The sequence below is a fragment of the Paramormyrops kingsleyae genome, chromosome 24 (genome assembly GCF_048594095.1).
Source record: "Paramormyrops kingsleyae isolate MSU_618 chromosome 24, PKINGS_0.4, whole genome shotgun sequence".
Taxonomy (NCBI): domain Eukaryota; kingdom Metazoa; phylum Chordata; class Actinopteri; order Osteoglossiformes; family Mormyridae; genus Paramormyrops; species Paramormyrops kingsleyae.
In genome coordinates, this window is record NC_132820.1 from 7,601,620 (window position 1) to 7,624,965 (window position 23,346).

Consider the following 23,346-nt stretch of genomic DNA (forward strand, 5'->3'; position numbering starts at 1 on the left):
TTTCCACGTTACAGCGACGAGAGCCAGACGCGTGCTTCGACTCCTTAAGTTATAGCCGACGACTTGTAAGACGGATGAATGAATTAGTTTGCGCCGAATGGAGGAAAATCGCATCCAGAAACGGCGCGTCCTTTCCGCTGGTGCTGGTGCATTTCTGATTCCCGCTAAATGAAAGCGGAGGGACCATGTAGGGGAATTGGGGCTTCCTTTCCCTGCATGAGCCCAACAGAATATATTCCTAATTGCAGTATTTGCCAGAAGTCACAATAAAAACATACAGCGTGGCAAAAGTCTTCACTTTACAAATTGGTAAGTGTACACATGTTGTCCAGCTTATTAATGTTGTTAAATAATTCAGTGTAAATACTCATAATAGTCCATATTTGATGGTGTTTATTTTAATTTTTTTAATTTCCGTAGATAAATTTGACCGATGCTCGGAACTGATAACTGAAATAACATGGTCTGTGATGATAATTCAGCGTTCTTCTGTTCTATAAAGTTTACAACGTTCCTTTAATAACTTGATTATTAGTTTATACAAGTTTAATGAACAGCATTAGATTCAGACCAAATCCTCGCGTTTTATATCCATGCTCGTCGCCTCTTTGGTTACTGCTTGAAGTGGACCTAATTTATGTGGTATAGAGGTGCTTTTTGGAGGTAAAGGAGGCATCCGCTGACACTTTTGAACTACCGTTTTAATGTTTGACAGCCGTGAAAGTACTCGGAACTATGCATTATTTGGAAAAACAGAAAACCAGCAATTTTTGGTAAGAAGAGCTTTCCGGATAGTAACTGCGATTCTGCGAGAAAATTTGATACATGCACATTAAGTCTTATTACGGTAATTTTCGAAAATAATTATGATTTCGATGAGTTATAACAGAGGAGAGCATTACCATAACGACTCTGATGAACTCAACTGATTGAAGTATTCATCTAGAGATGACTTTTGAAGATTAAGGGAAATCAATTGAGGCAAATAAAGAATACGCAAAAAGGGAATTATTCTAAAAACAGATGTCGAGCCTCCATTAAGTATAGATTTGCTTATTTCTATTGAGAAAATCTGAGGTGTATATAGGCCTATTCTTATTAACAGACGCCAAGGTCAGATATCAAAAATTAGCAGTAAATGAAGCTTTAGCTTATATGCATGTGTTCGCTAAAACGGGCAGCTGTTAGGCAGTACTAAGCCGTTGAGGACCAGCGGTAATAACTTCCTGCTCAGTTCTAATTTGCGGTCGCAGTCTTTATGTTCAGTCGCTTGGCACCAAGATGGCAAATTCCGAGTTATAAGTCATCTGGAGCCTTTCCTCCTGTTTCGCGGGCCTTTCGAGCACCACACCCCTAAATCCCTCCGATGCAGTGAGTTGTGATGGTCACGGGAAGGTGGAGGGGGTGGGGTGTTGTACTGGGGGAATGCCACTCAGACGATGCTTTGGTAACCATGTTGGGTGCGCTGCGTGCCATATTTGTGCTGTAGAAATTTTGGAGGTTTGGACAGCCATTTGTCTGAAGACCTTTTACGATGAGATCATTCTAGAAAGTGCAGTGATACTGAGACTGCAAGCCTTTTGTACATTTTTTTTTTTTGATGGACTCCACTGTCAACTATCAGTACTTACAAAAATAATTTGGTACATAAATTTGGGAACCCATTTCCCAGTTTGTATCAGCACAATGCTCTGTAAGAAAGTGCCTTCAAGTCAGAGTTAATTTAATTTGCAGCTGTTGCTTCAGTCCTTAAGCTGATCTGAATTCATGACCTTTGCATTGTTAGCACAGCGATCTACTTGTTGAGCTACAGGAGCCAGTTGCACTGTGTGTGGTATTTAGGTTTCTACACAACTCGCCACACTAAACCCTGGCGAACATCACCAGCTTCTTATACATTCAAATACATTGCTCCATATATTTATTCAATATGATATAAAACCAGGTTTGCTATCTGAGGAGGTGTAGCTCAGTGGTAGAGTATTTGACTGCAAATTACAAGATCCCAGGTTCAAATCCTGGGGTTCCCCAGTTCTTGCTTATGTCTTTTTTTTTTTTTACTGGAGAAGGGGGGGTACTAATTTCCCCCAAGGATCAATAAAGTACATCTTATTTGACATACATACTATACAAAACATGGCCATCTCCCATGACCCTGACTAGGAGAAGGGGTTGGAAAATGGATGGAAAAATGACCACACACATTGGCATATGTGACAATGATGAATTAATGAGTTTAATGAATACAGCCCAATTTAACCATAATGAAGATCATGGGCCCTTTGGTTTAGAAAGGGGTCATGGCTGGTGTGGTTTTCAGGTACACACACGTAGCGATTTCTTCCCCCCCCCACCCCGACTGCATTACTAATGAAGGCAGCCAAAACCTTTTGAGTGAGGCCTCTGACTGGCTCTCAGGGGCCTCATACTACAGAGACACTGAACTACACAAACAGCTGAGACCCATAATGCTCGGTGCCTCTGCCAGCCTCATTCCCTAGTGCCATAATCGCAAAAAGAGTCGTTATCGCTTAGCAAACAGCTGTTGGATTGCACCTGTTGGCCAGCCAAAAACACGGGACATCAAACATTGCACCTACATCACGCGCGCCAAGATTCTTTATAAACTTTACAAGCGGGTGCTTCAAAATCTAATGAAGACCAGCAGAGTCAGTATCCAGTCTGCTTCCTTCTTGGGAAAAGGCAGCAGGGGCAGGCGATAAGCCTGTTTGCCGTGCTGTCATCGGATGCGTGTCCAAGACGTGTTACCTCACCTCGGTACATCACGGCGCCCATGTGTACCTCTCAGGTGTCTCTAAGCAACACCTGACAGCTTAGGCCACTGACAGAGAATCGTTTCAAACCCATATCGAAGGCACACTGAATCATAATGGAAGAGGAACGGGCAGCAAGGTTACGTGATCGCGAGGGCATTGCTCTACCAACACCATCTCGCGTTCTCGCTAGTAGCCTTGAACAGGAATGCTACAGTGGAAATTCATCTTCAAAAAAGCCAACAGAAAATATAAGCTAAGTAAGCAGATGTCTTAAGCCCTGCAATGGACAATGAACTCAATGAGCAATTAGTTACTGGGACAATTTTTGTTTTGACAGCATTATTTGGAATTGACTTGCATCCATGTGCATTTAATCACGGTCTCCATTCTAGATTGTTACTCGGGAAAGTTTACAAAAGGACGACGGGGAAAAAAAAAAAAAAACTTGAACAAATATGGTCCTCTGTCCAGTCTGAGCAGACAGTCACTTGATTCTATAGATTATATAGTCGTTTACTTACGCTAATCTTTTCACTTTCTTCCAGCCTGTCAGGGGAAACCAAGACCTGGTGGTAAAGGGGAATCCGGTCTGAAAGCATGGCCTCTCCGCTGTACTGCTTCCTTTAATTCTGTAGTCTGCACCATGATGAACGTCTCATGCGTGTCCCAGGCCTCCAATGTGACCACAGAAACACTGGGAGGTCACCAAATATGGGAGGTAGTGGTGATCGTCCTCATCACCGGCCCCCTTTCTCTGGCCACCATCATCGGCAACCTGCTAGTCGTGATCTCGATTCGGGTGAACAGACACCTGCACACGGTCAACAACTACTTCCTGCTCAGCTTGGCTGTGGCAGACCTCATCCTGGGAGCCATCTCCATGAACTTGTACACCACTTACATCATTATGGGTCGCTGGGCTCTGGGGAACCTCGCCTGCGATATCTGGCTAGCCATCGACTACGTCACCAGCAACGCGTCCGTCATGAACCTGCTGGTCATCAGCTTCGACCGTTTCTTCTCCGTCACCCGGCCCCTCACTTACCGGGTCAAGCGTACCCCCAAGAGGGCAGCGATTATGATCGGCCTGGCTTGGACCGTCTCCTTCGTGCTGTGGGCACCTGCCATCTTGTTCTGGGAGTACATTATGGGAAAGAGGACTGTGGACGAGGGGAGATGCTCCATCCAGTTCCTGTCTGAGCCCATTATCACGTTTGCTACAGCCATCGCCGCCTTCTACCTCCCTGTGACCATCATGATTGTCCTCTACTGGCGCGTCTACCGGGAGACGAAGAATCGTAGCCGTGACTTGTCAAGCCTGCTGGGCTCAGTGGGGAGTCGGGGACCTTCGCAAGCATCCACTTGGCCACGAGCCTACACCAGCAGCAACAGGAGTAGCATACGCATCTCCAGGGAGACTCCGGCCAGAGAGAACCTCGGCAGAGACGGACACCCAGGCGTCTTCTCCATCAGAGAGAAGATTCCCTGGCTCATCCGGGGAAGGGGAGCGATGACCCCATCACCCCGTACGGGGGTGAGCCACAGCAGCTGGCATCTAGGAGAGGAAGACATCTCCAGCTGCCCTTCCTCGGAGGAGGAGACAGAGAAGGATGCTAAACCATTGGGCACCGTGATGGTGTGCCTGCCCCTAATTCATGTGAGTGACGTGCACGGTAATATGAGACGGGACTTTGGGGACAAGCCTCGGAGTTCACGAGCAAGGCAGCTGGGCAGTCTGTCCTCCCTCAACACGGACAACGCGCCCCCCTCAAGCCGTCCCAAAACACCCAACGCCAAAAGGCGCAGCATGATCGTCAAGGAAAAGAAGGCCGCTAAGACCCTGACCGCAATCCTGCTGGCCTTCATTCTGACCTGGACGCCCTACAACATCATGGTCCTCGTGTCCATCTTCCACTGTGTGCCCAAGAGGCTTTGGGAGCTCGGCTACTGGCTCTGCTACGTCAACAGCACAGTGAACCCTGTGTGCTACGCCCTCTGCAACAAGTCCTTCCGGGTGACCTTCAAGATGCTGCTGCTCTGCCGCTGGGACAGGAGGAAGTGGCGCAAGACACAACAGAGTGCCCCCCCGTCCTTCAGGCCGCACACCAGCAGTACAGTCTGAGTGTCCCGGGGGGGGTCAATCTGCAGCCAGAGCCCCGTTTGAGGGGCCTGGTTCGCCTGCCAGGAAGGTGGTCTGGATCTTCTTCAAACACTCCAGTTACTAAACACAAAGAAGATTCCACATTTGTAGGGTGCATGTAAGTCATGGAGGCCCGCCATATGCAGCCTGAGTGTGTGTGTGTATATGTGGGACATATTTTATATATATGCACTCAGGCATTAACAAGACGAATGAAGTCAGAGACTGATGCATATTTCATGAGTTCATGAAATATTTAACCAGTTAATGTACAAGAAACGGAATAAAGGAAGAAAATTGGAATGACGATGTGTACAGGAGCAAAACCTAGACGCGGCTGTGTGGGATGCATTTTCAGTGCGTTTGTACCTATAAGGTTATAATGTCACTTTCAGCAGAGATGTCAAACTGCCCGCGGGCTCGCCTGTAATGTAACACACCGCCATACGATTTCAGTTATTTAAGGTCTATTTATGCAATTGTCAAGCGAACGCGTCGTGAATGTAAGCATACAGTGCAAATAAAGATGATGCAACATAATGGAAGAGCTGTTTTCTGTGCGGCTTGAGGATCAGCGTCTAGAAAATTAGCTATTTATTCATATGTCTGAATGGACTGGACTAAAAAAATATATATTTTACATTTACTATTGACCACATTTGGGGCTGAATGCTTCTAACTAGCTGAACAAACATTGATATAGTGCTAGCTATTCTTTTGCACAGCAAAACAGAAATTACTGTTTAGAAGAAATAATTAGAGGTATCTAACATGGATACATTTACTATTACAACAGAGCACTTTGAAACATTGTATCAGTTGTTTTTTTATGTCTTCCCAGTATTTAGGGTATCTCGATGGATTCCTCGCCCCCTTGCTGTAGCAGACCGTACCGTTTTTGTACACAGACCACTTAGGAAAAGGATACATTTTTTTTTCCCAAGCTGAACATTCGCTAGAAAAAAATTCAGATTAACAGCCTGAAGGGTACAACAGCAAAGCCATTCCTATGTCACACACAGACTTTGAATCACTGCCCTCGGCTTTTAGAGGGTCCTCTGAGCAGCTGTGGAAGCTAGATCTGGTTCTCTCTCCAACCACACTTAAGGTCTGTCGCGCTTTTAAGGTTTCAGGGCCTGGGACGGGGGGGGGGGGGGGGGGGGGTTGTATTGTATAACCAGGCTGTCTCTATAAACACTCATCTCCCAGCAGCCAGACTAAAAGTCCTACTGTTACCGTTTGCTGTTATCAACAAACCTGCACCCAATTTGCACGGCATCAAGCGACTGATTGCAGTTTCGGATTCCGGATTCAGAAATCGACCAAAACAATCTGCCAATAAATAGGCAGCAGTTTTAAATAATTTCAACATGTATTGCAATGTATGGACACCAGTAACATAGCTGTGCAAACAGGATCCTGTAGTCAAGGTTGATGCTGGTTTAGGGTTTAGTGCAAGCTTAGAACCCCGTCCCAATTAAACAGGAACTGTTTGACACACCATCTGTCACTATAGAAGAACATGTAGATATAGAACAATTGCATTGATCTCAATATTCACTACGCTGGCATGTTTGGAAAGGTTACGTTAAGTTTTACGTTAAAAAAATGATAATTTAAAGAGACACCGTTGTCTGTTTTTTTGTCAGTCCTGCCCACAGCTCTTCCCACTGACTGTTTAATTTCTGCACAGATGGGAGGTTATTAGTTTGTGTCATGTTTGTCATAACTCAATGGTGGCAAAAACAGGGCCACGCATCCGAATTCTGATGGAGATCATTCGGTTTGTGTTAACGGGCATTTGTTATGCCTGTTCGAAGCCTAACTGTGTGACCATCTCCAGTAGCTGAGTCTCCCAAAGCAGTGTTTTCCAACCCAGTGCTCAGGAACCCCCAGCCGGGTCCACGTTTTTGCTCCCTCCCAGCTCCCAAAAAAAAGAACGTGGACTGCCTGCAGGTCCCCAAAGACCGGGTTGGGAGACACTTTCGTAAAAAGGATACTGCACCCCCTGAGAGATTTACAGGAGTTAAAATAGTCATCCGCTGTGGTTTCCAAGGCACCAGGAGGAGAATAAAGACCTCGTGTTGCATTTATGATAAAATATCAAGAATGCCAAGAGTTTCATATTTTCCATATCAAAAGACAGTAAAACTTTGCTCTGTATGTATGCTCCTTGTATATCTGTGCAGCTAATTTCCAGTTTAATACTGAAATGATTACATTAAAGGTAATCAAAATTTGTTAAGCATATTGTGCATAGTGGGAAAAAATACTACAGAAGTAAAATGGAGTCTGTGCCAAATATTTATTTTCTTAAAAAAATCTTGTAACATAAAAAACATCCCAAGAAAAACCAAATACGACTCCTAAAAAAGCTTCAGCTGAACCCAACAAACACCATGAAAGTTTTTAACAACCAAAACATTAATATTCCAGTGGCCACCGATTTAACTGTCTTTTTTTGTAAATTTTATTTTTCAAAGAAAGAAAGAAAACAAGGTTATACTCTCATAATGCTTTAGGAAGAAATGGTTAGTTATAGCTACTGAGGAAAAAAAAAAAGATTAACATGATTAACAAAAGAAATTCATCTGAATACTTCGCAAGACCTCCAATGTTCCAACTGTACGTACATATGTGAAAAAGAGCTTAACAGCTGTGTGTTTGCGCGTGTGGTGTTGTAAACCTGTGGTTCCAAGCCCAGGTCAGAAGGCTGCAGGTTCCGCTGACTTTCACTCAACCCTCAATTTTTTCCTTAATTGCATTAATGAAGCAATTATCATGAGAGTCCATTAAACCTGATTGATGTTTTAGGTGCCTGTCACGGCCTATTCAAAGTGTTTTCTGTAACCTGCAAAAGCCTGGCCCTCAACGATCAACTCTGAACTTAGTCACTGCTTGAAAGTGGAAAATGTGTGTGTGTGTGGGGGGAGGTTTCTAGGCAGATGTTTCTAGAAATACTATTACGCGAGGTAAAAACTTTAAGAAGGTTACCTATCTTGGATTTTGGGCATAATAGTGAATCCAATAAAAACATGGGGTTGGGTGGGGGCAAGACCTGTATATCCTGTTTATAGTGCATAACCTGCTTTTCTCTGATGCGCAAATACGACGCGATATTTCCTTGCAAAACATTGACCGACACACAAGACCTGAAATAAACCTTCAGCGCATCCGACATGTACGGTAACCAGTTTCAAAGAGTTAATCGCGTAATTAGAAGAGTTAACTAAAACGTGTAACTCGATGCAAGAATTGTGCTCATAAAGCAAATATTCATTGTATAGAACTCATATCTGTCTGTATAGAGTTGTCATCTTTGAATATGCATGTGTTTTAAGTTCTTGCCATTTAAAAACAACACATACCTGAACTTTAAAGAGGAATCTACAATACCTACAGTAAATCTACAGTACAGTGAGGACACACCGGTCCTTCATTGTTATAACACAAGTACATAGTTCCAGGCCATGGGTAGATGGGATTGCCCTGTTTATCAATAAATGGCCCAGTTTCACTTCAGCTTTCAATTCTCCATGACATCATTTCAGACAATGAGAGACAGGGAAAAAAATCCAGCAGGCATTGCGCAAAACACACAAGGAAGCCAGAAGGCAGATGTGGACCAACAAGGAATCTTCTACTTCACACCAGCAATTACAGCTCAACACTGCCCTCTGCTGGCTGCCCAATACAGACGCTACACCCTCAAGAAACGCCCCAAATTTTCTCCTTGAGCAAGAACGAGCAAAATGCAGAAAATTCCTCTAAGGTTCAGGCTGTCGGTTCTCCTTGGTTCCGTTTCAGTTATTGATTCTTACCTGAAAGTCATACTTTTAGGCAAAAAAAGAGAGACAACTTAAAAGTGACAGATAACCTCTGGTAAAACCATCCAGGCCACATTCTAGGACAGACAACCCAGAAACAACAAAATACTTTAACCGTGATAATCTCTTTAAGTCAGCAACATTTCTCCCATAACCCATACAACTATCTACAATCCCTCGTGTCCACAGAACAAGGCAGCATTTCAATAAGAGATCCATCTATACTGGCTTTGAAAAAGCCATAATTATAGTATTAGAGGAACTACCTGACAGGATGCGCCCAAAAATATCCACGAAGGAGAATTTAGCCTCAAACATCAATGAGCAGAAGAGGCTCTTTGCGCCCCCTTAAATTCACAAACCAATCACAGCGCCTCACACTGACATACCGACATGATCTACTTCACATCTGATCGAGGCTTTCCAACCAAACCAATCAGCGTGTGAACCGCAAGCGAGGTCCCGGATAGTGCAAAGGGGAGCCTTACTGGAGATCACAGTACACAAGCACATCAGCAGCCTCTAAGCTGATTTCCTTCTCACTTCTCAAATCTCTGGCTTCAGGCTGGTGTGAAATGTGTAACATTTTTTGTAAAAAAAAAATAATAATAAAAAAAAACAAAAAAACATCCAAAGTAGTAACGACTATAATAAACAAATTACGCTCCAGGTTTTAAATACTTTCACACCATTATATGCTACACAAGTAATATAAATATGAAAGATTTACCATTCCTTATTAAGAACAAGAACTGGCATGCTAAATGGTCTTCTACACACAGAATTGTCATCTACATGTGTCTCAGAAACAAACAAGGGATAGTCTTCCTTTAGAATCAGATAGTTTGGCTCTCGACTGTTGCAAGTGCACGTTCTACAAGTCGTTCCTTCCTCTTTGAAAAGCTGATGGTTCTGTACAAACTCTGAAGTCTGCAGCTCACTCTACTGGCTTTCCAGCATGGTGTATTTGCCCGATACGGTGGAAAAGCATCTCATTAGCAAAACAATCACTGGGTGTGATCAACTATAAAAAATTTAAAAAAACAATTCAAAATCGAAAAAAAAAAAAAAAAATCAAGACACACTAGGGTTATCTGAGTTCGGTAGATTGGCTAACTGCTTAAAAGGCTGCGGATTTCAAAACTGTGTAACAGTCATAGTGGGAACAAACCAGAGAGGAGGTGGCAGAAGCATGGACAAGTGGCTCCCCCTGCTGGAGGGGCAGGGTCAGGACATGTTGGCTCCCCTTTTTGGAGGCCACCAGTGTACCTCTAGGCCTCAACTATGGTACCTCCTCTTAAGTTAGGAATAGGAAAATGGTGTAGGGGGGATGATGGCAGGAAACGGGATACTGAAGAACGGTTGTGGTAGAACCCATCAAGATGGGGGTGCGTTCTGGTTCTGGTATATAGAGGCCTTGTCTTTCAAGAGGTCCAGACACAAATGACAACTCCAGCTTCCTGTGGGAGGAGGTAAAAGAGTGAAGGATAAATCGCTTCTGTGTGACGATCGGCTAATTGCAAACGGCTAATCGCTACGTCAACATGCTATCCTACATCTGCGTCAACAGCTTTCAGGCAAAACAACGCTTTCTGGACACGAGACTGGAAGCAGTAGCCTTTGGGACGTTACCTTCTGGGGGCTCGGCCATGGGGGGGCTGAGGCAGTACATGTGGTACCCTCGGTCGCAGTCGTCGCAGAACAGCAGCTGGTCCTGTGGAGAAAGCCCAGAACATTCACAGAGAACGTTCTCCAGGGGCAGCGGGTTTGGGATACTGAGGAGAGGTACAGTTCAACCCTTTACACATTCAATTTCCCTCCATTTTGGCTGAGGCTTCTATAGCTATCGAACATAAGACTCGGTGTGGAAGGACCACTCACGTCATTCTCTGAGGTCCCACATATGTTGCAGCACTTGCACTCGATACACTGCCAGCGGTATGTCTTGACAGCAGCCATCATGACAGGGGTGAACTGCAAGCAGGATGGGTGACCTGTTGGGCAAGGAAAGACGGGGACGGGGGGTGCAGAATCACTCAGACAGTTTTTTTTTTGCCAGGGATCCAAAGCCCCCTATCTAGATATCAGGCTACATGCATGTGCTGGATAATAAGACACCACTGCAAAAATATGTTGGGATGCAACCAAGGTGAGCAGAAAGCAGTCGATGTTTGTTCAGCCGAATTGACGGAGTCGCACCTCCACAGCATTGGTAGCTCAAATTACCCAAAGCTGAAAGTACTGCCTAATAAACCTACTTAATAACCAGATTATAACACATTCATAAACCCGTTATATGGGTAGCCTTATTGTAAAGTGGCACCTATTTCTTTAGTGAAATAAATGAAGTAGAGGCTACTGACAGTTTTTCGTTAGCGCTGATTTTTTTTCTTTCCCACTTCCCAGAAAGTCTTCGCACTGTTCAGGATGACGACTGTTAAGATGCGTAATTAAATCGGTAGCATTAAATGAGTGTTTTACCTTTTCATAATACACACTCCTGTGTCGTAGCGTGCACATAGCTAGCATGGCACCACATCTTCCAGGCTCATCAGCCAAAATTTTCATATGTGCCATCGTCAATAATGAACTTAAGGTTTTATCGCCCAATACCGATGTTGTGCCGTTATCATCATGCGTCCTCAGTTTTTTTTTTTTTTCTTTTAAGGAACATCTCAACTACTCATCATTTCAGTCATACTTGGAAGCCTCAGTAAGTCCCAAGGGTGCATTAGTGAATTATTTTAATTAGGGGGACACTGGGTAGCTGTTAAGAGAAGGATCTCCATCTGTCGTACCTGAGCGCCCGCAGTCAGAGCACGACACCAGCTCTTCCGACTGGCCCGTCTTGTGGTTGATCTTGGAGTCGCCCAGGCAGAAGTCGCAGTAATTGTTGGGCAACGCCAGGCCATCGGGTCCTTTCTTGGGCGCTGGGTTGGCATGAAACGGGACACATGATTGTGAGCAGTAAAAGTGGGACGGTACCTGTTCATCCTGAGAGTGCCAGGTCAAATGTTAAAATCGAAAAAAGTTCTGATTCTGACCAACGTGCCCTCAAGAAAAGTATAGGATATTTTCCAAATAGCTCAGATGAACTTTGTTGATCGATAAATAAAAAAAATTAGCTTATCTGAATTACTAGTAATATTGAAAGAATTAAAAATATTTTCATAACACAAGGTGCAAATAAAAAAAAAAAAATCAAACTTCACTGCAAGTCTATAAACAACAAATTACAATTACCACACGATGCTAAATTTACCGTCTATTTTTTCTACATTTGTCATTGATATCAGAGGGCGTATTCCACTTTAATGGTCTATTTTCATCCATTACAACATCCACTGTACCATCGGACACGTTCCTCAATACTCTGACATTGTGTTAGTCGGGCGGTGATGTCTGGGTCACTTACTCTTGGGTTCATCCACTTGGGGTGGGGTTGGAGCGTGCATCTCAGCCTCCTCCTTGTCCTCACCTTCTTCGTCCGCGAGGTGAGAATGGGTGTAGTGGTAGCTCAGCCCAGGGCGGTTCTTGTAGCGCTTCCCACAAACTAAAACCGAATGCGGTCGTGTCAACCACACAGAGAACATACAGCCACCCCTGGGGGTCGTGGCAGTCAGCGCTCACAGCGTTACACCGCTGTGCTCCACTCTTCAACCCCATAAAGTGAAACTCCATCAGCAATTGGACTAAATGAGGCAGAAACATTACCAGTAACATTTTAAAGGCCATTTCAATTGCGCCATAATAAATGTTGCTCTTTGACTACTAGAAACATATTCATCACTTTTTAATATCCCCTCTTAAAAGAGATTAAACCATTGACATTTATTGAACATTTAAGAGATTTCTTTTGTAAACTATTTGCAAGATACTCTAACAGAGGGAAGACTGGGTCGAACAACGTGACTCGCAGAGTTTGCAAAAATCTTTTACGCCTGTTGCACGAAGCTGACTTCATAGCATATGGTTGGATTTACGGTTGTGTGTAAAAGTTTGGGCACCCCTGGCCAAATTACATATTTATTCAATTATGCAAGTGAAAATCAGAAAACCTTTTGGAAAGTGTGTTAAAAAACAGCATATTTGCAAATGTCAATGCGTCAAAACATAGGGAAAAATAAAACCGTAATTGCGGCATGCACAAGTTCTCTACTTTTCACTTACACCAGGAGTAGGTAGTTTTACCCACAAAGGGCCAGTGTGTATGCTGGTTTTTGAGTTAACCTTTAGGTCAGTTGTTCAAATTTAATTAGGGAGTTGCAGCGAAAACCCGCATACAAAAACCCGCGACCCTTATCCTATTCAGGGTCGCAGGTGGTCCAGTGTCTATCCAGGAGGCTATGGGCGAAAGGCAGGGAACAACCCAGGGTGGTACGCCAACCCATTGCAGGGGGCACACACAACACCATTTACTTACACACACACCTACGGGCAATTTGGTAAGTCCAATTAACCTCAGCATGTTTTTTGGACTGTGGGAGGAAACCAGGAGGAGTACCCAGAGGAAACCCCCACGACAACAAGAGGAGAACGTGCAAACTCCACACACATGGACTCCCCGCAGAGACGTGAACCCAGGTCCCGGAGGTGTGAGGCGACAGTGCGAACCACTACACCACCGTGCCACCCACCCCAACTTACACGATTTACTAAATATTTAACTTGGCCAGGGGTGCCCAAACTTTCGCATACGACGTACACTGAACCATTTCATGGACTTACATGTTCCACAGCACGTCGAGGCTTTAAAAGCATTCATAAGATAACAGGGAAATAAAAAACAAAACGCCGACACCCTCCCTGTAATGGTACAGATGGAGTACCAGCATGCCATTCAAACCCACAATGCATCTCCATATCCTCATGTTAGTGAACCGGTTAATGGTGACCGTGCAGCAGTCTGTTAGTAACCCTGACTGAGCACTCGGTTCTTCGCCCCCAACCCCACCACAGGCAAGGCCACCAACCCTCTGAAGCTGCAAAGCCCCCCCCCCCCCCACCCCCGACCTGGAGCTGGCTCAAAACAAAAGCATAGGCTCTATTTCACTCTGAGGTCAAAGGGCAGAGGAGAGGGAGGCACGAGACACACATGGACGATGGGTGCAAACGCAGATGCATGGAACCAAAGCTACGTGAAGGGACGGGACAGAATGGGAAGTTAGCACACGACGAGGGAGGAGAATGGGAACAAAGCATAGTGCCACTAATGCCAGCTGGTCAACATGTCCCGCCAGTATGTTCTCAGGACCTCAGCAGCCAGTAAATGCTTCCCGGAATGCATTACATAATCTGCCTCAACGCTTAAGATGGGCCGTGGGGGATAAAACGCTAGTGTGCTTAAGCGAATTTGGCAGGAAGAGCTAATTCTGGAAAGGTCTGTCAATTTAACGCTTCTACGCATGGAAATGTCGACGCATAAAAGGTTCTCTTGGCCTACTTATGCCTACGAGGTGGAGAAATAAAAGGCACCGTCAAGCATCAGCTAAGGGTTTAAGGCAGGGAGGGAGAAGCAAAGGGGGGCCAACCTGGATTTCTGTCTCGGCCGTTTAGCCGAGCTGGATCAAAAGCCAGCAGGTGAAACTGAATTTGCTCTGGAAGATGTGGTCTGTCGTTCGGCACTCCTGCCTCGAGGCAAGAATCTGCAAGGCGCCCGCCTCCTTAACTCACAGAATTCCGGGATATAAACCCACATTATGGAAGGGGGTAAGAAGTGTGGAGGAATGCAAAATGGTTGGAAAATTTATTTTTACACGACTGCAACCCACCCCCCCTATAAACTGACTAACATTTTGCACTATTCACAACTAAATATATATACAGATATATGTGTAGATATATATATACAGATATATATAAAATTTCACGTTATTCATCTTTTCTGTAAATTACCTACTTCTTGGTTACATCCGTGTTAATTATTAGTGATGCAACGATGAGAAAATTGTGGCCAGTACCGACAGCCGATTACTTAAAAAACTGATGCCGATACTGATCGTCTGAGAGTAAGTTTAAAGGGACACGCCGCCCAAATATGATTTAGAAATAGATTACAATCCAAAAATATGAAAAAGTATTTTTTTTGGCAAGAAAACACCAATTCTGGCATACAACACCAGTCCCGAAGCACTAGTGATATACAAAATGATGCTTCACTGCCATCAGTTGTATTTTTTGACCCCACTAGATTGTGCTCTTGGTTTGCTTTGGGGGGGGTGGGGGTGCATTGTGCCCTTTTTGTACAGAGAGCTCCATCTAGTGTGGTAAAAAAAATAAAAAATACAGCAAATGGTTCATGAAGCACCACTTTGTCCATGACCACAGAGCTCTATATTTTATAACTGTATATATCTATATGTATATATTGATTATCAGGTGTGTTAAATGTTTATTAGTAGATCCTCCTCTTGAAATTTTAGCAGATTGATGTTTGCAAAATGCATTTCTAACGACCTTAAAATAACCACAGCGGACATCATTCTAACTGTTTAGCACGCGGGTGTGCAAAGCAATATGGGTCATCATTTTAAAGGGAATTATTGGCAGTAAATAACGGCTCATTATTAACCATTAGCCGATGGCCAATTGTTGTTGTATCGCCCGATACAATCAGGGCATGTGTATTCATTTGTTTTCGGAATTTTGTGTGTGGGTGACTTCATGATCCTGCATTCTTTCAGAAATCCTGGAGTTGATCTATAAACATTGTCAAAACATTATCAAAACATTATCCAAAGCTTACAAGCTGTCACTATAGAGAAAAGCAAGCACTATTCTCCCATAAAACCATTAACCCTCACTTTAAGGTTTGATACGTATCATCTGCATGACTCTGCGCTGGATTAATGGATGTAGGGACAAATAAAGAATATTCTATATGAATATCATAACTTGTGCTTCTACAGACTTATGCACTTGTTTACCAAAGTTTTAAAACACTTGCTTCATTTGTCATTTTGTATACAAATTTGAAAGAGTGGACACTAGCATAGATTTCCTCTTCTGCTCTGGATTCAAGGTGGAAATCTTGCAAGAGCAGCAGGCAGAGAGAGAAAAGGCTGCAATTCATTCCATTCCATCCTGCAGACAAAATCTGCACTAAAACCAAGAAATTCACCCAGCGTGTTAATGCACATGTTCATACAGACAAAACAAAAGGGAAACGAAAAAAAAAATACAAGCAATGAGCAGACAAGAGGCAGAATAAAAGGAATGAGAGAGAAATATACCTCGTTCAGAAGGTTTTGAAATATGCTTTTGTTTGAAAGTGTCTGAAAGAGAGAACAAGAGAGAGAGAGAGAGAGAGGGGGCAGACAGACAGACTCAGAGAACTGCGCTCACAGAACCAGAGAATCAAATTAACCAACTCCCCAATAGTAGTGTTGCCTTAAAGAAGGAAAGACAGTGAAAATCAAGTGGTTATTCTAGTTACTCTCAAAATTCTTTCTGACAGAACTCGCAGCTAATGTCGCAAGTCTAAACCGTGCTACTAACTACTAACTAGTGAAGCTTGCAGTATGCTTGGCTACAAGGCAATCTAAAGTTATGTCAAACCTCGGGTGAAATTCTTTCAAAAAGGCAGAATAGGATAAAATGGCTGGATACATGGATACAAATTTAAAACTGCCATTGACTAAACTGACACTTATTACCAAAGGAACTTGCAGTGTCACTATTCACACTGCTTAATTCCACAGCCCCCTCCCCCCCCAACGCAAACCCGTTCCCCTTTAGGCCCCTCACCATATACAGTCACTCTGACCCAAAACCTTTCATTCACAAGCCATTTCTATAACTGCTTATGCTCGCTGCTAGGTCTTGCCTGTCCAAATCTCACTATCGCAGTCACCATCACCAAAATCAGAAGGGTATGCCGTGCACCTCAGGGGGCTGAGCTTAAGTGACAATGAAATTTCTCCCTTTCATGTTTAAAGCAAAACTGAAGACATCTAACAGAAAATGAATAAATAAAAATACATCAAGAAGAGCCAACAAGCCACAGACGACGCATATGCCTTCACTAGTCAGCTCGTTCCAGTCGTTCACCAGTACAGCAAAAACGGACAGATTTGACCTATGTGCAAAGAGAAGGACGAGTACAAGCACAAAAGTCTGTGAAACCCAAACATGGAAGGCCTGATCCTGACCTGGACAGAGAGACAGGCTGGTGACAACAGCCCTCTGTGGACGGACAAGCGGCAGACACACACAGAGGATTTCTGCACTCCAGGACTGTTTGCTTCAAGGGTCCTTGGCCAGTCAGCCATATCCCCACCCTTCCTGTCCCCCAGAGGTCCCTTGTCACTCACTGTCACAAGCGTAAGGCTTGTCCCTGTCTTCCAGGGCGGCGGCGGCTGCATCCAGCTTCTTTCGGGCGCTGCTAACTCCACGGCCCTGGAGGAAATGACATCAGCATGACATAATCAGTCAGAGTTACCATGTTCTCCTCACTGCTGTGCAACAGTCATGTTTCGCTTGTGTTCCGAGTATTGTGCTTGGCGATAAATAAATAAAACTGAAGCATTACAGGACTTGTGTACGGTCTCTCGTTCTTACGTAAGCACTGAAAGTCATACGTGGAGAAACTCGACACCTTGCAGCTCAAACTGAAGTCGCGTGAAAGGAAAAAAAAAAAACTACTGTATTGCTTTGCGACGAGACCGTATTAACCCCCAGAGGTGGATAGTTCAGGTCCAGAAAGTAAAAATCCACTCCAAGATTTTGCTTCAACCAACCAGTTGCGTATAAAGAGTCACACAGTACTCAACCGGTTGGCTGACAAAGATCTTGGAGTGGATTTTTACTTTCTGGACCTGAACTGTCCACCTGTTAAACCCAGACGCAGATGATATAATGCTAGAATTTTTTCCAGAGAGGGTGGATGAGCGGCCAGCCAGCACCAGGGACATCAGGGACCATCCAGTCCAGACCTTCAGATGTATAACCCTTAAGCCTCATTTTCTTCCTAGCGGAGAGACACGGATAGGCACACATTGGGGGGGGGGGGGGCCTTACCTTTCCTTTTCCTTTCCCTCTTCGTTTCGGGGTGTCTTCTTCATAGTCTTCATCGTCCAGGTCATCCATAAAGTCGTCAGGCTCCAATATCCTCTGCACAGAGATTGTACCATCAGATAGAAGAGAGGTCACAAGGATGCCTGAGAAGCTCCTTATGTTTCCACCGAATGTGACCCCAGGACAGGGTCATGTTCTTCGATTGTGATCCATTCATGGATTCAGCAAAAAGCCAGAACTTATCGGCGGTGTTGATTGAGTGAGGTGGGATTTAAACGCTACCAGCCACATGGAGGAGAATGAAAGAACACTATAAACTATAAGGCAGATGCACATGAAAACTTGGCAGTTCCTGCACTTGTCCCTAGGGGGAGGAAGAGAAGGCTCCGGTTCTGAAGCCACCACAAAGTGAAAGACGGTATTATTCGACTGCAGCTTTCACAGTCACGTTCCTTCAGACGGCAACACGCCACGCTCAGCCCGGATGCCAGTTAAGAATAACCACGGCATCCTTCCAAAAGATGGGCAGCTGACTGGGAAAACTCGCTACATGCATGCAACCGCTCAGGGTCGCTGCAAAAAACTAGGCCGGCAATCCCAGCCGGCATCTATTTCTGGAGCTCGCTTGCGTCAAACGACGTGCGGCCATGTGACCGTACCTTCCTGACACGGGTGGCAGGGTTCAGACCGCCGCCGGTGAGCTCAGCCAGGATGGGGTCCTCCTCGGGCCCCCGGAGGTCCGGGACTCCTCGCTTATCCAGGGGCTCCCCCTTGAGCAGCGCCTCCAGGCTGCTACCGTCAGCAGACACCAAGGAATCCTTCTTCAGCCCCAGGTCCAGCTCTGCGGGAGGAGAAAAGGTTGAGGCTTAAAAATAAGACGCGTCAGTAGCCCGAAAAGTATCTCGCTCAAGGCGAAAGGAGCAGAGGCGCATATGCGGTAAAAAAATGGCCCCGGGGTTCTGCTTGAGGAGTGAGCCGGACCTGATTTCAAGGGAGGAAACGCCAGACGGGGGTCCTCTGGAGGGTGAGCTCGCCTCTTCTTCCTCCATCGCCGGGCGGGGTATGTGTACAGCTGACCAGGAGCCAATCCTTACCAACAAATACATGAGTCGGACACAACCAAGCCAGCATTAACACCTTCCGAGAGTTAAACCGGAAAACATGATTATCGTCAGTGATTCAAGCATTTCTAATCGAGGCATGACTACCTGCGAAACTGACGCAAATGATCTTAAAACTAATTACAAATCTGTATTAAAAAGCCGATACTGCGACCACCACAGAATCAGCTTGTTCCAGTGGTTAAAAGTCCTTCAAGGATGTCTTCAGAATGTTCGGCTCGGCTGCCAGTTTCACAAGTGCCTCTAAATAGAGGTTCTGATGAATGGAAAAGAAGTTACAAATTTTAACATACTGCCAATGTCCAATGATGTCTCCAAAAATCCACTATTTCAGGAGCTTGAAAAAGCGTGTTTTGCTGAAAGGACTTTACAAAATAAACCTAAAGCGACGTAATGGGACACTCTAAGCACCACAAATAGACACCTCTCTTTACACAGCCGTCAGTGAACGGTTTAATGTTTTAAATGGACTTGCGTAGATCGCCATCGGCGAGGCAAATGTCAGTGTCAACAAGGTACAAACTAATCTCACGTTATATTCAAAATTAAAAATGATGGCGGCTAGCTATCGACGATAAGTTGTTAAATTTAGCAATATAAAATAATCCATACAAATGTCCATCACGGATACAAACGTTAACTAGTACAAACGTAAATGCAAGTTAGACTGATGACTTCATAAAACAATCATAGGTCAAGTAGATGTCAAACGCTATCAGCAGTCAAGACGAGCCTATTCCATCTATAGTAAACAGTTACAATCCTCAAAAAAGTTTTCATCAGACAGCGACAATATGCAAGTTTATCACCTGTTCCAGTTAGGAAAAATCCTCAAAGCACATCTTTTCAGATGCCAGTTTCATATCTAAACTGCCTATTAATACTGATCTTTTTAATGAATGAACGAATTTAATGAATGTTAAGCTATGCAAATAGCTTAGAAATAAAAATAGGCCTTAAAAAAAATACATAAAATCCAACTGACAATGGCAGCATTTACCCAGAACAGCCCCACCAAATAACCCCCTATTCCACTCGCTAAGACGGAAAGCAGACAAGGCATCAGGTCACCAAGCAACGGGGGAAAGGTGAGCATTCAGAAAAGGGATGTCTGAGGGAGCGCTACAGCCGAGACTGCTTCTGACTGGCTCAAACCGGAACAGCCAAGCAGCCTGGGTGGGTGGGTGTGTGTGTGTAGCACACACCTGGACCTCTGTGCCTCTTCTCCATCCAGATGTAGCAGTTGCTCTGAGCCACTCCTGTCTGAGAGTCCAGGAACGGCATTCGGACGCTCCTCTCCGCGCACAGCCGCGCGTTGTAATTGTGGCACTGCTCCATAGCATCCCTGTAGTACTGCTCTCCCAGCCTGTGCTCCCATTCGCAAACAGACACACGCATGTACAGATACAGACATGCGCACGCGCGCACACAAACACAGGGCATAGCAAGAGAGCCAAGGACGTGTTAACAAAGGACTTCCGAACATAACAGGCTGTTTACAGCAAGCAGATCAATGCATTCCTTTTGCATGAATGACATATTAAAGAACCCCCCATGCCCAATATAGTGATAATTTTCTCCACAGTTCATCTCATAATCTCGGTACATCTTAAAGGCACACAGCACAGCCTGTGGCAGTATGTATTAACTCTGCCCCAGGGGAACTAATCAAGTAGTTAGCTAATTATTAAATGTTTGCGGGGGGCCAGAAGAATGTGCACATGACTGGATTTTTAGTTACCAATTAAGCCAAACTTGGCCTAAATGAGAATTACGCCATGTGTTACTTGGACTCGTTTACATGACGCTTGCATTCTGGCCTATACTGGCCCGTACTATATCAAGCTGCCAGGCGAATGCTCAAAGAGTAGATCCTCGTTTGCCTTATTCTAGCTGTAAACGCATATCCAAGCAGAAGTGCTGGGGCGGAAAAAAAAGCACGAAAGCAGAACGCCCCTCCTCGGCCGCAGCTCCGCCCGCAACTTCCCGAACTGCTGCCGGTTACAGGCGCTCTTTTGTGAGGCAGCTGCCGCGCAGAGCTGCGTGAGTCAACGGCCACCTCGGTGCTGCTTTGAGGCGGCGTTAATCCGCTCGCAAACCGGGGCCAAAAAAAGCAAAAGGGCCGGCAGACTGAGCCCCGGTTTGGCAATGACAGCTAATGACGGGCCGCAAACCGAACGGGCTTCACTGTCCAGCTGTCAACTCGGCCGGTACCGTTGGCTGGTTCGCCTGGAAACCGGTACTAAACCACAAATATGTGATTATTATAAAACATATATTTGTAAAAAAATAAACACACAAGCGAAACAACAACACATATACAATAATAACACGCGACGTGACGACGAACAACGGCGCTGCACACGACGGAACGGCTATTCCCACGGCGGTTTGGGGGAACAGCGTTCCGGTGTCGCCATTCGGACCCCTTCGTTGAGTGAAACTTGATAGGAGACTGTTGGAAAACTAATTTAGAGAGGGGGGCGAAAACCCCCGCAGCTGGTAAAGCTGCCGGACAGCGCGGCACACATTAGGTCTCCCGGCCTCCCCCCCGGAACACCCTACCGTGCCCTTGCCCCGCGCCTTTTAATGGGGACTCCCGGAGTACACCGGTCTCAGAAACCCACCACCCCCTAAGTCAAACGACGCGATTCGCTTTTGAAGCGCACGTATATATTAAAAAGTGACACTCACAGCTTCACTACATTCTCCACGACAGCCGCCATCTTCGCACAGAATACGCTTCGCAGTGTGTGACAGCAGTGCGGCTGCGCGAGCGCGCGGACGAAGGACCGCGCGTCCTCGTGCCCGCGCGTCGACAGGCGGCGCGTCCTCCTGTCCGCGCGCCGCCTGCGCTCCCGAGCCGACTGCCCCAATATTCTGGAAATGTTTCATGACACTGAGCCAAAATAAATATTTACTCCAAAGAGAATTTACAAGATCGTTTGGTCTGTCGTCAGCTTTGGTCCCCAAATCTTTTTTCATTTATTTATGTATTACAGTGGCACTCGGCACAGAGATATTCATTATTAAAATATGAAAGATGAATTAAGCTATATTTTATTGATGTGCACTGTTCGTTTCATATGAGATTATATCCAACTCAAAAATACATGAGGTTAAGCATTTAATTTATCCGTTGATTTTAAATCATGTATCCATTACATATATTGTATAAAATTGTAACAGCTTTGGACGGGCGGGTGAAGTGATTTCTTGATCAATGGACAAAACTGACATATTTTACAATCACACGTGCTGCTAAAAGTCACGTGTCTCATTACTTTCCTGCCAGTACAACAAAGTGTACTGACAGGAAAACCTGTTACGTTAACCTTTACATGACTGTGCCGGTAGAGGGCACTGGTTAGCTGTTCAGACCGTCGACTCTTACATATGTACACACATGCTATATGTATATAAGTGTGTGTGTGTGTGTGTGTGTGTGTGTGTGTGTATGTGTGTGTGTATGTGTGTGGAAAAACCCAGACTGACGATCAAACATGAACCACACATCTTAGGACAGAATTATTAACAGGACAGAATTATTCCCTCACTTCCCATTACAAAACGACCATTTTAAATGGATACAAATTAACTTTATTATTATATTAAAAGATTAATACATTTAAAAGGATGACAGTTCTGGCAGGCCTTTTAAATGAAAATTAAATCATAAGTAGAAGCTTTTAAAAACTGTCTTCACTTAGAATTGCAAAAAAACACAAGCACAATTGAATTGCAACCCAAGTAACAAATCCCATTAAATGGAGAGAAGCCCTACGTGCTTTGCCCCACCCCTGCTCCCAGCCGTATTTTCTGCCTTCTATCCTGTCACAAAGAGCTTCTGAATGGGTCTTGCACAGAGGATGGGGCTTAATTCCACTGGGAGCTTATACAGCACTTCAATCAGCCTTTTTCACGTAGGCACAATTAGGACCGAACCTCTCAGCAAAAGAGGGGGAGAAAGGGGTTGGTGTTACATTGAAAAAAGCACATTTGTATGGCTGGGCTAACAGCAAGTAGGGGGCTGATTCATTTAGAACAGCATGCACCGGCCACACGTCTCCACACATCACAAACACCAGCAGCACCGGACTTAGATGGAGCCAAAGTCCATGACAGTCTCTAGTGTCTCTCCCTCTTTCCTTCCCATCCTCTGTTCCCAGTGTGTCTGCTCTCTCAGGGTCAGTGCCTCTGCGCTCAGAGACCCTTTGCGAGCGAGACCGGGATGATTCCCAGGCCGGTCTGGGTGCACCCACGCTACCCCGCAAACAGACGAGGCGCGCGGACGGAAATGTGCATCACCCGTCAGCGATGCTGCCGTCCTGAGCACACGGCCGGCGTCCAAAACACAGATTAAGACATTTGTCCACTGAAATTCTGAGTAATCTGACGAATTTGGCAGGGCTCTAAGTCTGCAGTCTGCATTTCCCAGTGTATACAGACAAAGCCGGCTGAAGACT

At 45.0% G+C, this 23,346-nt stretch overlaps 2 protein-coding genes across 8 annotated transcripts; one reads left to right on the forward strand and one right to left on the reverse strand.

Moving 5' to 3' along the window:
• Window positions 1-176: 176 nt before the first annotated feature.
• Window positions 177-5,436, forward strand: LOC111839509 (muscarinic acetylcholine receptor M1-like). Of its 3 annotated transcripts, none has more exons than XM_023803474.2 (2): window positions 177-309; window positions 3,323-5,436. In XM_023803474.2, the coding sequence occupies exon 2, from the start codon at window positions 3,421-3,423 to the stop codon at window positions 4,897-4,899; it is 1,479 nt and encodes a 492-aa protein (XP_023659242.1). In that variant the 5' UTR covers window positions 177-309; window positions 3,323-3,420; the 3' UTR covers window positions 4,900-5,436. The 3 variants fall into 3 exon arrangements, with proteins under 3 accessions (XP_023659242.1, XP_023659241.1, XP_023659240.2); XM_023803473.2 differs by lacking the exon at window positions 177-309 and adding an exon at window positions 1,235-1,371; XM_023803472.2 differs by lacking the exon at window positions 177-309 and adding an exon at window positions 2,217-3,034.
• Window positions 5,437-7,198: 1,762 nt separating this feature from the next.
• LOC111839538 (zinc finger protein ubi-d4-like) lies at window positions 7,199-21,707 on the reverse strand. Of its 5 annotated transcripts, none has more exons than XM_023803530.2 (12): window positions 21,575-21,707; window positions 20,086-20,246; window positions 18,741-18,848; window positions 18,419-18,600; window positions 17,763-17,855; window positions 17,057-17,141; window positions 15,977-16,018; window positions 12,160-12,297; window positions 11,543-11,674; window positions 10,626-10,738; window positions 10,377-10,458; window positions 7,199-10,204 (listed from the first exon to the last, which is right to left on the reverse strand). In XM_023803530.2, exons 1-12 carry the CDS (start codon window positions 21,604-21,606, stop codon window positions 10,122-10,124), a joined length of 1,251 nt encoding a protein of 416 aa, XP_023659298.1. In that variant the 5' UTR covers window positions 21,607-21,707; the 3' UTR covers window positions 7,199-10,121. The 5 variants fall into 5 exon arrangements, with proteins under 5 accessions (XP_023659298.1, XP_023659300.1, XP_023659299.1 ...); XM_023803532.2 differs by having other exon boundaries at window positions 20,086-20,233; window positions 21,575-21,642; XM_023803531.2 differs by lacking the exon at window positions 15,977-16,018.
• Between the last annotated feature and the right edge of the window lie 1,639 nt (window positions 21,708-23,346).

What these genes read in the sequence shown, in the direction of transcription:
- LOC111839538 (XM_023803528.2), bottom strand. Translation starts at nt 20,323, where the DNA reads ATGCCCTGTGTTTGTGTGCGCGCGTGCGCATGTCTGTATCTGTACATG. An exon ending in GTTTCCTCCCTTGAAATCAG is followed by an intron (nt 18,601 to 18,740) that starts GTCCGGCTCACT and finishes CTCCTCCCGCAG; the next exon opens with AGCTGGACCTGGGGCTGAAG. An exon ending in CTGCCACCCGTGTCAGGAAG is followed by an intron (nt 17,856 to 18,418) that starts GTACGGTCACAT and finishes ATCTCTGTGCAG; the next exon opens with AGGATATTGGAGCCTGACGA.
- LOC111839509 (XM_023803472.2), top strand. Translation starts at nt 2,983, where the DNA reads ATGCTACAGTGGAAATTCATCTTCAAAAAAGCCAACAGAAAATATAAG. An exon ending in CAACAGAAAATATAAGCTAA is followed by an intron (nt 3,035 to 3,322) that starts GTAAGCAGATGT and finishes ACTTTCTTCCAG; the next exon opens with CCTGTCAGGGGAAACCAAGA.